General features: G+C 42.5%; 1 protein-coding gene across 1 annotated transcript in view; it reads right to left on the reverse strand.

Annotated features, from left to right (window-relative positions):
• The window catches only part of LOC149366402 (uncharacterized), a 32,764-nt gene that overhangs the window by 12,284 nt on the left and 5,320 nt on the right, over nt 1-15,160 (reverse strand). The window contains exon 2 of the mRNA XM_089550694.1: nt 3,073-3,421. Within this exon, the coding sequence (XP_089406820.1) occupies nt 3,073-3,421 (349 nt within the window). The remainder of the gene's footprint in view (nt 1-3,072; nt 3,422-15,160) is intronic.

Raw genomic sequence — 15,160 nt, forward strand, 5'->3', positions numbered from 1 at the left:
CTAAGTTGCTAAAAACTGAATGGATCTCTGTGTTCGTCTCTCACTCTAGCTGACACAGTCGTGAGTGGGCTTTCCGTAACTGCTTGCAGCTCTAGCGGGCGTGGCTACAGCTAGTCGATGCACAGCTTACTTTGTTCTGAGATTTATGCCATCCATATATTGTTTTTATAATCGCAAAACGATCCTCTGATTGTCGTGGCGTATGCTTTCGTGAGGCGATTCGAAAAATTTAGTACATGAATATTACGAAATATAGTATGTGGCAGCAACAACAAATAATCGTTTCACCTTAAAGCAACGTCAAATTCTCTGTACTATACTTGCTGCTAAACTCAGGAAGAACAATTTTCCAAACGCTCATGGTATTGCGCTCTGCCAGATTCGTTTCAGGGGAAGAGAATTAAAGGCAAGTAAAGTTTGCGACCACTTGACAGCGACATGCTGATCAGGAGGAACTAAAAGCTCCACAGCCTTATCCGTGCCCAAAACAATATCCGATGCTTTCCCCAGTATCAATCCATCATTCTTCGTGCACAAATACTGCAAGTTGAAGAACGTGCTGTAGGCCACCGGCGCAGGTGCCGTAGGGAAAATTTGGCCCGTGAAATCTGCAAGCTGGCTGCCAGTTTCCATTGAACTTGTTGGGCCACAACGGTCACAGCTAAAGCGATGTTCGATCATACACTACACAAAAGTTGGGCAATAATTTACATGTTAGTGAGCACACTGGAAAATGTTAGAATCATGGCTGGGATACTGGCATGGTTAACACAGAAAAGAAAGCTGCATCGTGGTGAACATCAACAAAACAAGAAAGCAATTGGAGCATGAGAGCAGTGCTGTCATTGCAGACCACAACTGCAAACTCAAGCATTTGCAAATTTGTGCTCGACAAATCAGTCTTTATGCCGTAGTGAAGGGCTCCAGAAATTACGACCATCTGGGGTTCTTTCGCACAGAACACGGGCCCCTAGAATTTCGCCTCCTTTGAAATTTTACTGACACGGCTGGGATCAAACCCTAGCATTACGGGTCTGTAGCCAAGCACCATAACCACTGAGCCACCGCGGCGGACCTAACATCCTCTGTGTACAGGTGTGTCTAATCACCATTTTACTCTTTTTCAACCATCAAGAACATGTGGATTCCAAACTAAATTAGCAACACCCCCTAAATAATGCTGCCACCCCACAGAGGTGTGTGATTTCAGCCTTCTGCATGCAATGTGTTGAGCATACTTCATTGGAATTCTCCGGTAGTTCAGTGCTTTTTGTTTTCATGTCACATGAGGTTGCGGTATAAAGACTCACTTTCAAATACACACACACTCCATAAAAAAACATGGTTGTTTTCTGTCCTGCTTTCTAATTCATTATGTTTGAGCGACAATAACCATGCACTATTAATTTAAAAAAAATAGAAACATTGAGTCACTCTTGCCTTTTGTCGTGTGCACTCACACGCTTGCGCGCACACACACACACATACTGATAATTAAAACTGGCTTAAAAGTTTTGCTGTTCAGACTGCAGTGATCCCCATTGGTGATGAACCAACTTGCCCAACGTGGAGGCTAATCAAGAGGGTTCAGTTTAAGTCAGGGACAACGCAACGAGCTATGGAAAGAAAAATGATGGGTGTAACGTTAAGAGACCAGATGTGGGCAGATTGCCTGAGAGAACAAATGCGGAGCTAATGACATCCTAGTCGAAATCAAGAGGAAGAAATGGGCTTGGGCAGTGCATGTAATGCAAAGGCAAGATAACCGCTGGTCATTGAGGGTAACGGTGTTAATTCCATTACAAGACAACCATAGCAGGGGGCGGCAGAAAGTTTTCGGGGATACAGTGGCGACAACTGGCAAAGGACAGGGTTAATTGGAGAGACGTGGGAAAGGCCTTTGGGTGTAGTCAGGCTGATGATGATGATGAATTTTTCCAGTCTACATTACTGCTGCTTTAGCAAACTTCTTCTACAAGAATCTCTGTTATCTGGCTCTCTGGCCCAAGCACAACTGAGCCATCAGCAGCATCATCCTCACTACTGTCAAGACGTCTCAGCCTCTCGTCTACACTTCTGTATAACAAGGCTAAGTGAACACACTTGTTCCTTGAAACGATGAACAGGTAGCCATTTGGTCACTCACTGTTCCGAAATACTGAAAACCATTCCTTGCCAAGACGAAGACGCCGAATGTGCAGACGTTTGCACACAAATTATTTTAAGTGTTCACGATCCATAAAGAAGGAAATGCTTACATTCACATTCCATTCATAACACAGAGAAAAAAGGAAAACAGGTTTCCCTTTCACAGGTTCCCCTGCCAAACATTTTATATAAAACATACGCACATTGTAACAACACCGACAACTTGTTTTCTTCTCTTTCAAAAGCTTCTTTTTTTTTATTATGGCACAAGAAATTATGCGAGTAATCAATATAGATGCACAAATTTTAGACTTGCTGCTAAAAACCTCATTCCAGAAAGTGATTTATTTTATTTATTTAAACATTTGTCTAAAAGAAACGGCAAAGTTGAAAAGATGAGGGGACATTGAAATGAAGGCACAGATAAAAATTAGAAAAAGAAAGGGTGGGAGAAATGATTATTGTGAGTGACGCACCTGAAAAAACATCCAGGTTTTATGAACCATATTTACCTATTGGCTATTTCTGCAGAGTTAAACGAAGTCCTGCTCACACGAATATATCATCTTCTTGAACTGCAACCAGAATTCATGCACGTCATTCAACACACTGAAACTAGTAAAATGATGACATCTGCACATGCCACAATTTAAGTCCCATTCCTGACAGCAGCAGTTTGCTTAGTTCAGGTTCTTTACAGTGGAGGGAAAACAACCGAAGAATTGCCCCATGCCGATGCACTTTAAAATCATGTAAATTTGCATATTTTATCCCAACCTGACCCATTAAAATGTGAGACTGGTTAGCCAGCAATTATTTCGGTATCTAAAGTTGGGAAAACGCATGAAAACTTTAAGGAACTGTGGTTTGTGAGGCATGTTGACTTTTTTCATGGCGTTTTAAATTGTGTTTTTCTTTGAATGCCGACGTGCAGAACTGACATTGATATGGTTTCTCACTCTTATGGGCTTGCACATGCCTTGCAAGGTTAGAACTCTGTGTAAAGGCCATGGGGCAGAGCTGGCACTGGAATGGCTTCTCACCCGTGTGGGTGCGAAGGTGTGTCACCAGATTGCTTCTTTGAGCAAAGCTGTTCCCACAGTGGTCACATTTGTATGGACGCTCACCCGTGTGGGTACGGATGTGTCTGTCCAAGTCACACTTTTGTACACATTTCAATCCACAGTGGTCACACCGGTAGCGATAGTCATCGGTGTGGAGGCGAAGGTGCTGTTCCAGGTGGCTTTTCTTCATGAAGCCCTTACTGCAGTGGCTGCAATGATGCAGCTGCTTGTTCGCATATCCATCCTGGTGGTTCCCAAGAGTGTTGCAAAGACTTGGCACAGAGTGCTGCATACGGGTGTTGTCATCCTGCAAGTTTTCCCCAGGCGGCACACCCTGGTCAGGATCAGCTTTAACCAGGCCTGCACCAATGAAAGACAGGGAGTTTTGAATGGAATGCTGAACATTAAAACATGTCATAGCTCGTTTGGTAATGTGACCAGAAACCTGTATACCTAAGAGGCAACGTACGAGCCAATCGTTGATCCTGAAAAAAAAACTTTTTTTAAACAAAATTTTCGGTTCATATATTTATATGGAGGAATAATGTTCCAGTTTCTGAAGAATTACTGAGAGCAATGAGCATACTCTACAGGAAAATTAAGAGCCAGAGCTGCTTAGACAAAGTGTTCGTATCGGCAGGAAACTTGCATGTCATGCTGAAGAGAATTTCATCAATAAAAAAAGGTCAAAGAGCTTTGATCGAACACAGAGCACACTGCTAATGACTGCATTCCTTCTGTCTGTTAAAGCTTTAAACTTAATTACCCTGCACATTTCATGGAAACCTTGTTCACGCTAAAAGACTTGTTCCTTGTCTAGAAACGTAGCCAAGTGTTTAATAGTGAGTTCGAGATAATCTGTTATGAATAAAAATAAAGTAACTAGCAAAAAATTCTGCAAGCATACAAAAAAAGGTTGACTGTGTGATTTGTTTCTTCAAAAACATTTTAAAAGATGAGCAATCAAGCTTAACGAATAAAAGCCACAGCAATTTACTGAAAGAGCAAATAACTGCACTGCCTTAATTTTATATAAACTAAAATATCTGTGTCTGCAAGAAGCTGGGGCATAATCAGGAAATGCAGGATATTTACTAAAAGCGTATACCATATCAGACGCGACGAGAGAACACAGCTTGGTGCTACCATCCACTTGGACCTGAATTTCTTATCCAATTTAAGATACACAAAGTTGTGCTCAAACCCCCAGTTGTGCGGATGTTATTGTCACCAAGAGACAAAATCTACCAAGCCAATACTTTTGCACTTAGCTTTGACAAATGTCCCTTCAAGATTCATCCAAGAATATACAACTGCATAACAGTAAAATGTAACTGATTTTCAGAGCTAACTTTGCAAAAAGATAGGACACAGTTGTGCAAATAAAACAATAAGCAGCAAAATAATGAGACAAAAGAACTAAATTGTATGATGGCAGAACCACAGTGAAAAGCCAAGACACAAACTGGAGAGGCAACAGCACAGAAAGCAAGCTGAAATGTGATGCGCAAAAGACACAGGCACATAACGGGCAATTTTTGTAATCCCCTCCATGTTTTTTCATTGCTGTTAATTACAGAGGAATTTAGAGAAAAAGTGCAACGTGCACTGCACTGTGCTGGATCACAAGGTATCCTATGACTCGTGCTGAACTCATGTACAATATCAGACGTGGAATGTTTAATGGTATACATTGTTCATGTTGCAATGCTGTGCTCTTTGCGATAACTAGGCAGGGTATGCTACGCCCAAATTAGTGCACTGCCACCACAGTCCGAGATCACTGGATGTGCCATTTCATAAACATCCTGCTGTTCCACCGGCAAATGCTTGTAGGAGAGGTTTTCGAAGATCTACCTTCAGGTAGCTGGTGTACTCTTTGGCTTGCCAATACTGCTTTCAAAGCCTGCAGAATAAAAGAGAGCAAACAACTTGATTATCATAACAACCGACGGTCGGTCGCAAGCTGCTGCAATTCGTTAAAGAGACAGTCTGCTCGCTTTTATTAATTTTTTTTTTATGAAAAAGAATGCTTTTTGTTGTATAATACGAATACGAGGCTGTGGCACTGAGAAACACTGCAGATTAATTTAATACCTCACTTTTTTCATACAGTACTCTAACTATCTCATGGCAGATGGTGTCCTTAAACCTCGACAGTAGACAGGCAATATGTAATCAATATAGTAACTATATGCAGCTTTGTGGACATGACCGCACCACTGCTTAGAGGCCGTGCAGTGGCAATGACGAGTGTGGTGGTTTTTAAATTAATATCAATAAAACAGTACACCTGATACCATCACAGACAGCAGCAAGCACTTTTGCCAGCAGGAGCGCAGAGCCAGTGGCAGCATTGTAGCAGTCATCATTTCTAAAAATGTTACGAGATGATCAGCAAGCATGGAAAGCATAATCGTGCATTGCTGAGCTATCCTAGAAATGGTGACAAGTTGCAAGAGAAAAAAATTAGCCGTCTGAAGTTTTTCCAGAAAAATATACCGCCTATATGTGGTCAAGGGTAGCACCCATGAATGGGCCACTTCCATGAACTTGGGAGCCAATGACAATAAAAAAAAATTTAAAAAGTTGAAATCATCAACTGTTCTACACGTGTGCATGCACTCGCCGAGGTGTTGTCAGATGATGACAGTTGCGTATTACTATCATTAGGTAATTTTTCAGCATGTATGGCTGAGGAGGTGAGTGCTATGATTTTCATTTATTTATTTACATACAATATTCATATTAATATTCATTCATTTATTTATTTATTTGTGCTCCATCTTGAGTCCTCCGCTTTGCCAATCTGCGACAAGTGCCAGTATCCGGTGCGAAATAGATGCTTGACAGTGTACGATGCAGCTGTCCACCTTAGAGTGGTCGAATACGCCAAACTACATGGAAAACCGCTGGATGTTTGACAAACTGTCTGTGGACTGAAGGCAGGATTCAGATTACTCTACTCCGAGTGGTTGTCAACGGCCAAACACAAACTGACGCCAACTAGACGACTTAAAAGAACGTCACGTCAGCTCATGTTCTCCTGCCTGCCTCACAAGAGTTCAAATCATCTTTTATGACACAGCCATTGTTCAGCTGTTACCACCTAAATAATATGGGAAAAGTTCATTTACTAATTATTCAGCTGGCATTGGTGAATTCCATGTAGTGAAACATGTATCCTCCTGTCTTGCGAACTATTCAAAAGAAAAAACATATGCCCGAAAATTTGCTCTCTCTACTCCATCATGTGCAACAGTAGGCATAAAAAATCCTTTCTGCTGCCAAGGCATCTAAAGAAGCACGGAAACGAATTTGGTCGGAGGGAGAGATTCTTCGGTTGGAAACTATTTCGACTCTCCACTGGGACCTGTTATTATCAAGCTTACCTCTTAAGGTCCGATTGCCAATGTTTTACAGAGCAAAGATGTAGCACACAGTGCAAAATTAAACAAGAATGACAAAAAGCGCAGTCCAATATGGCAGATTAAATGAAGTGTGCAAGGCCTCAACACCAAACATACGACAATGAGAGCAACAAATTAACAGCTGCAGCGGTCTAAACAGTGTAGGCAATTTAAAAAGAACGAGGAACTGGGCTTCTATATGCAATAACAAAATTGGAAGGTATAAAAAGACAACAATAATTTATAAATGAAATGAACAAATACAGGACAGTTTATTCTTATAAAGCTATTTAAATCCAGCAATGTTCCTCACACACAGTTCAGATTAGTACACACATGCAGGCACTCAAATATGCGTAAGAAAGAAGTAACAAACAAAATGAATTTAAATATCACTACATTTTCAATCGTGAAATTTGCATGCACAGGTTAAGTGGCAATGTGCGATGGTAATTTCCTCCCATAGGTAATACTGCGAGGCATAAATGGGCAAGGAAAGGAAGATGAACAACAGATGCTGCACTGAACTTTGTGCGGCTGGCCGAAGATGACTGAAAAAAATGGTGGAGTAACGAATGGTATGGTAACTGATGCTTATGTGTTAGCATTAATCATGAATGTTTACAGCAATAAAAAAAGTCTTCAAATACAGCAGGTTTTTTTTAATCCAGTGACATTGGATGTGAGCAGTCTCAGAAAATTAAATGTGCAGCACAGTTTTGCAAACACCGAGTATTCACTATGAGGTAGAACCTGGTGTGGATTCCAAATGAAAAATGCGCACTCAAATTGTAGACTAATTAGGGCGATTTAAACAAGTTTCTTAAAATGTGCAGAGTCCTGTTTGAGGTGCTGTTCTGCGAGGCCAATTGAGTGGTTTCCATAAGTGGATACAGAGGCACTTACAAGTACAAGTGAACCTTGTAACAAACACTAACACAGTGAATTACCAGGCTAAAAGCAAGGCTTGTTAGGTCCATGCTTTATTTGTTCAGTTTCTGTAAAGAAGAGACATGCAAAATATGACATGATACAACTTATAGTGAAAGTTGTCTGTATCTGTGTAACGCCTATTAGCTTCTTAAGAAATATGCAAAATTTAAGCTCTCTAGGTGTAACGATTCTCAAGAAAAAAGTGGGGCATATGCATCCCACTTCCCTGTGAAAGCACCTGAAAAAGTGGGTCTTATGTGTCCCAATTGCCATTGAAAGACACGGCTTCATGAAAAAAAAATGAATTTTTAACATCTGATTTGAACTAAACGTAGGCATAGAACAACAAATGAGCGAACATACAAAACCCTACTTTCTATAACAAAATAGTCAAGATATGTTCATGCTACATCCACTTGCTAGCGACATTCCCTAGCTTCGACAGAATGGCTCAGCAAAATTAGATGTTCGAAGAAAAGTGCTGGCATAATTAAATCTTCCAACAAAGGACACGCCATGACACACAGAAAGTGGAACAGCGAAAACGGAACTTGACAGGACAGAGAAGGCACACACGTACACAACGTCGCTGGTGTTGTGTGTGTGCCTCCTCTGTCCTGCATCCATTTCCGTTGCTTTCACCTTTTGTGCTTTATGAACCAACTATATTCACATACAACTTAAGAGCCAAGCAGCAAACACTACTCAAAGGAGACCTTCCAGCCAATGGTGTTGTTCGATTTTCATGACACAGCACTTAATCTGATTAAGCTGTGGTTAATTCCCTTTCATCTGTCAACCCCTGCGATTCCACACTAGCAGGCCAAAGGGAATTAACCACTACGTCATGAGAATCGGTCAACGCTACTCATTGGATAGCCCCATTTGGGGGTCATTTGCCACTTCGTTCTTGAGTTGTATTCGACCACAGCCCAGCATTTCATGCTCTTGGACGTGTCATGACATGGTGCGATTGTGTCATGAAGCTTCTGCTTTCTAGCACAGAGCTTCTGCTTTTCTGGCACAGAGTTTATCTGTGACTGAGAAGAGTTGTTAAATGGCAGTCGTCTGCATTCAAGGGTCGGCACCATGCAAACCGTGAAGCCTTCTTCGGGGTCTTTTTCTTGTTCGGATCTGGCGAACGTTATAACAGTACACGACACAGGCTCCGACAGGTGCAACTCTCGCTTAACGGAATGCATAAAGCTACTTCATCTCAGCTGGCCACGTTTATTTACAAAAAAAAGGAAATAAGTGAAACACATTGAGCAACGTCCACCGCTGTCACTTTCAGTTTCTCAAAAGTGCTGGTCAGAATAGAAAATTGTGAATGTCCTCTTAACCATATCGGGGTCACGAGTCCTTTGAGCCAAAAATAAAGGAATATGGAGGCCGTGAATACAGAACGAGAAAACGTTGCTGTTCAAAAGCTGCAGAAAAAGACTAGAACTGAAAGGGAATCTTTAACTGGCATGACAAACGCTTTAGATGCGAGGAAAGATACAAGAAATAGCTTTATACTCGGTGCTAAAGGTTTACACAGGCCGTTATTTAGGCTGGGTCTGGCCCAACTCACCGTTAGTTCGGTCAGGACCTCAGCACGGTCCGCTAATGACAGGCGTGGCCTAGCCTGGCCCGGTGCTCATTTGGTCAGCCCGTAAAGGTCCGTCTGCATTTCATGACAAAACTTCACTCTTGAAAGGAAAAATAGGGAGAAACAACAAGCAGTAAACAAACACTTGTGTAGCAGCTGAAAGAGTTGTTGGAAACAAGAAGCGAAACCATGGATTCATACCAGTGACGAGTGCCTAGTCAAGCTGCGCACAACTGAAGAAATCGGGTTACGAAATGAGCACTGCTTGCCATCCTTTTCACTGGCTCATGAGGCAATACTTATTTCTAAAACAACGGCTTTAGCGCAAGCATAACCTGTTCCCCTCATAAGCACACTAGGATGCTTCTACAGCGTCATAGTCGACTATGAGCGCATTGTCATGGTCTTTGGGTTTGATTCAGCGAGCGGGTGCACACAGCTTTACTTACAGGCGAGGAGACTTCATACAGCAGTGAGAAATATGGAATCGTATCATTCTGACATAAGGAGAATGCTCCCGTTTTGAGATGGGCTGGCAGCTTTATACAGTCCAAATGATACCAGCCCTCTTTATAAAATCAGAGGAATTCACAGCCTCAAGGACCACATCCACGTGGGTCACACAAAGGTTGTCCGAAAACACAAAGTGCCTTCACTTATTCAGCTTTACGTAGGTCACAAACACAGACGATATACCATTTTACACAAATGGAAAGCATCGACTGTTCAACAATGCAACATGCAAAAGAACTGTGCGCATGGGTATGTAGCTAGGTAGATGGACGGTAATGGCCTTTTCCTATGGGACGCTGTAGAGCCTTTTCTCGTTGACTGTCTGACTCACCGCGGTCAGCCAGGCTTCTGCTGATGGCGACGGCTTTCTCGGTATTTCGGGTTACAGATGTGCATATGGGCACATGCTAGGTCAGGCTGTTGGGGGGTTTTAATTGCAGAAAAATAATAAAAAAGGGGGATGTGGTGTTATTCTGACTTGTGTGCAACCGTGGTAACGTGACACATGTACACATCTTGTCATCCCATGCCGGTACATAAGGAAGGCGAAAATAAACATGACAGTGTTCTGCCTCTTGGCTCTCAGTCAGCGTGTCCGATTGCTCCCATAAGTTGCGTCATGCCCTAGACATGACATATCGTGCCAAAATCCTTTCGAAAAAATGTGCAACACATGCAAGCGGAACGGTTTGTTTGAGATAAGTGTATGTGATGCCACCGGGTGAATATTGTTAAAACAAAAGCAGAAAAGCTTCTTAGGACATCCACAAGCTGGCGCTAGAAATATCAAAGCAATCAATGCAGTAGTTCTAGGCTCACAACTCAAAACATCGCAATGAAAAAAAGTAGGACATACCGTATTTAAATAATTGTAAGTCAACTCACATGTAAGTCGACTCTCTCCCTATATCGCAGGTCGGCAAAATAAGAAACTTGGTGGTTGCTTAAGCTTTGCCTTTAAAGGGGCTCTGAAACACCTTCCGAGAAGAGCACATTAACTCAATAACTGCACTGTGTTGTCATGAAAACCTGAGTGAAACGATACACTTCTACAGACCGCAGATGATCCACAATCACGCACCAAAGTTGGCGAGAATTCCCGGCAACTTTTTCATGCTCGCACCCTCCTCTGTCGCTCACAACTGCGTATACAAGTTGAGAGATGGCTATTGGTTAGTTTCTTTCCAACGTCAGGCAGCTACCGCGGATGGCAGTTGCAAGTGGGCACTTTCCAAGACGAAAATGCATTAGTCACTGGACAACTCGTCCACATTTACATGCTTGCAGCATCGTCCACACTACCACTGCTGTCATCATCGCTTCTGCGGCCCTGCAGCACATCGTTCTAATGTCGTTGTCCAGCAAAATCCCCCACTTCGCAAACGACCACAGCACGCATAAAATCCTGCACTTTGCAAACAGCCGCACCACGACACCACATGGAACAGAAATTTTTGCCTCAATGCAGCCACCACACCTGCATCAGCCATTCCAACACGTTGAACTGCTGGCCCTGGCGCACAGTTGTTCATTTCTTTGGCTTAAAGAATGACAGCCTTCTTGAATGTAGCCGTGATTGAGCACTGGACACATACCGGACCCGAAGCACAAATGACGAGACAAAACATCACATTCATCATCATCATCATCAGCCTGACTACACCCACTGCAGGGCAAAGGCCTCTCCCATGTCTCTCCAATTAACCCTGTCCTTTGTCAGTTGCAGCCACTGTATCCCCGCAAACTTCTTAATCTCATCCACCCACCTAACTTTCTGCCGTCCCCTGCTACATTTGCTTTCTCTTGGAATCCACTCCGTTACCCTTAAGGACCAGCGGTTATCTTGCCTTCGCATTACATGCCCTGCCCAAGCCCATTTCATCCTCTTGATTTCAACTAAGATGTCATTAACCCGCGTTTGTTCCCTCACCCACTCCGCCCGCTTTCAATCTCTTAACGTTACACCTATCATTTTCCTTTCCATAGCTCGCTGCGTTGTTCTTAACTTAAGCTGAACCCTCTTTGTTCATAACATTACATTAATAACTGGTAAAACATTGCCAGCAGCCATCAAATGCGTGAGCGGAGTCAGCTCTTCCATCAGCTACCAAAACACTCCCCAGAAGCACTGCCGTTCCGTGTGGCAGCGCAACTTTCTTCTCTCCATGAATGGTGCAACCACAATTCGAACAGCGGCCCATCCATGAACTATCGACACTCCCTTAACGCCGAGTGCACAGTTGAAAGTAAAAAAAAGAATGAAAAATGAAAAATCCTTTAACGGATTGCTACTGGGCAGAGTCGTGGAGCAAACAAATTTGCAACCACGCGATAGCATTCCGGATATCTCATTTGTCTTGCTTTTATTTATTTATGGTGCCCAGCTTTAGTTTCGATTGTAAGTCAACCCTCCACTTCATATTTGCAAATGAAAAAGAAAAGGCCGACCTACAATCGCGCAAATACAGTATCTGTCCTGCGTCCCACAAAGGGTTCAAGTGTTCTGGATCTAAAAAGAAAGGAATGCTTGTGTTCACACCCCACCGATAACACTGAAAAACAAAGAAAACAGGTCTTGGAGGGAAGTGCTAGGTTTTGTTTTGCTTTAGATCGCTCTCAGCTATTTCTCCGCTACACCTCAGCCAGGGCTAATCCGCGATTTGTATTTGTTCCTAAATCATCTGCGTATTTTAGTGCCATCTTTCAGTCCATAAATTTCAAAACACAATAAATAAAGCGATCAGTTGTGAATCAGCACATATCCATGTCATGTCCGTAATATGCTTTCGCTGCTATCATGTGTAAAGGCAGTTTGTTTGCCAAGATGCCGATAGCTTCAGCTTTTTGCAGGCACTCCATCCTTGTGCTTTGTATGGATGAAAAGAAAAATTTATTGATTTCGTCACAAATGCTGCAAACTACTACAACACACAATTATTAATGTCAAAACCCTCCAAAGCAGCAAGTAAACCATTTGCGAACAAACCAGCATCACGGAAAAAGCTGATGTAGTATTGTAGTTCAAATCCCGTTCGGGGAGAACGGGGTGGGGGGGGGGGAGTGCATTTGAAGACAAAGACACAAACCACGCCTGAAATTTCAGCTGCCAGCATGGGGGCCGTGCTCACAATGAAGACATCACCAAAAGTGGTTTATTGTAAATAGCCTTGAAAAATCACCAGGAGCATGTGCATATCGGGTCTAGACTTCTGTGGTTTCAAATCAGTTTGTGTGATGTGTTCTGCATATGTTTAGCGATTTCATAGACAGCAACTGTGATTTTTTTACTTGCAACGATCTTCCTTGTTGCAATCAGTGTTTTGGCCATCCATTACTAGGTGCTGCTTAAGTGCTGCTAAGAATAATTTTATTTTTCACAACATGAGCTCATTACTGCAATTGCTTTTTGTAGCATCCCGATTCCTCCAAGTAAACTCAGTTGTGGTTTTTGAGGAGACTGCGTCTTAGCTGTCAACAAGGACCCCGTGCTGGGAGAAGAAACGTCAAGAAAGACCTTTTGTGTTGCTTGGTGTCTCTCTTTTCCAAAGTATTAAAGCTCACAACACATAGCTGAGTCTTTAAAAGAATGGAGCAAATATTCCTTAAAGGGACACTGAGTAGAAAATGAAGTTGGCTTGTATCGATAAAATACCAGCAAGTAAACACAAAAACACCGCTCTTTCTGAAAACAAAAAAAAGCTCTTGTAAGGTGGAAAACAGCAAAAACTAAATATCAGCTGTCACCGCCACAGAACAATCTCGCAAGTACAAGTGTGACGATGAAATAGGAGAAAAGGCACAACAACTCTCTGAGGCTGACAAACGTGCACGAAGGGTGCATGTTTGATCCATATTAAAGTATACAAGTTTTGTTTCAAGCCACTAGTGCACTTTTATCACAGGAGGAAGACGGAAAAAAGAAAACCTGAATGCTGAAAGTCAAAGAAAGCCTGCAATTAGCAGCGCATCAAGGCAGCCAGCTGAGTTTTGGTATGCTTTGGGGTGCTTCGCAGCTATGCGTTTTGTGTGTCGTATGGTTTTATTATGCACCGCAATTTAAGAGGGCAGAGCAGCAAGTGCTCCTTGAATGAAGTTGGTGCAATGGTACACAATGGCGTGTTCGCTTTGTCAAAGTACGAAGACACTAGGCTGCGTAACTATCTCTATGAGGACTATACTTACAGAATTTCAATATGCCCGCACATACCAGTTGCTACACATCAGTCGTGGTGGTGGCTCGGTGGTGACGGCGATGCTGCCGACTCCTCAGCGCTAGGACTTTCTAACAAGACTTGCCACCTCAGCCCTCTAAAGTATTGCGTGCTGTGTGAGGTTGAGGTCGCTGACCGCATGCCTCAATTCTTTGCAAGACCTTCATTGCCAGAATCGGGAAAGGGCTCCATCATAATGTTGGTGCAAACATAAACAAAGTGACAACAGGTGATAGAGGCCTGCAACATCAAGTCGGCAGTAGTTTTCATTTCGGCTGCTGCGCTTCCGCAGCCAGCAGTCACAGAGTCGCTGTTCTCCTACTTCGTCATCAGAGACTCTCGAGTCTGAATTGCAGCAGCGGGAAAAAAGTTTTCAACTTCGAATCCAAAACTCTTCGCAATAAATGCACCTTTCACTTCAGGACAAATGGCAGCAAAGCTACAGTGTGGAACTACCGGATTTTACTAACAAAAGAAAAAATTTGATGGCATCGTCCTCAGTGTCCCTCATTGGTTTTCAACAAATTACACTCCACAAGCTTTTATAAATTGCAATAGTGTTTATGTCAATGGTCAACTTAAGTAAATTATTAAGTCAACGTAGTCATCAAGGAAAGTTTACTCGAGTTTCCATAACCACAACATAATATGCAAGGGTTTGCTGTGAAATGCTTAAATACCTAGAAACCATTGTCATATAATGGAATGAGAACAACAACTCCTCTTGGGACAGTGATTATTTGCCTCCAAATCTGCAGCATGTTTCTCAAGAATAACAGTGCTGAGGACATAATTTGCAATAAAAACATGCCACATGCAGATAGGCATTCTCAAGAATAACAATGGTGAGGACATAATTTGCAATAAAAGCATGCCACATGCAAAGATATCCAATTATTTGACAAAAGATTACGCACAGGAATCTCGTGCAGTAAAGCATTTATTTTTTAAAATTTAAACCAAGAGATTAAAAACCTGCAAACAAAAGCCAGCATTGTTTATCATCAGGAGCCTGGGCTTGGTTTCTCGCCTCTTTTGCCCCAATAATGCAGCCACAACACAATCATGGAAGGAATAATAAATAGCATGCTTCTCTGGTGGCATTACATTCGCTTTTAAAAGAAACAGAACTGCTCTGATGTGAGTATGCCAGTTTGCAAACTAGTGCCAAGCACTGTAACCACAGTTCGCACACATCACCAATGCGCTGAAACTAGTAAAGTACCAGCCTGGTAAGTTCAGGCTTCGTGTGGAGGAAGAAAAGAAACCGAAGAATTGCTGTGCCGA

The sequence above is a fragment of the Amblyomma mixtum genome, chromosome 1, assembly GCF_055824585.1.
Source record: "Amblyomma mixtum isolate Tamu chromosome 1, ASM5582458v1, whole genome shotgun sequence".
NCBI classification, from domain to species: domain Eukaryota; kingdom Metazoa; phylum Arthropoda; class Arachnida; order Ixodida; family Ixodidae; genus Amblyomma; species Amblyomma mixtum.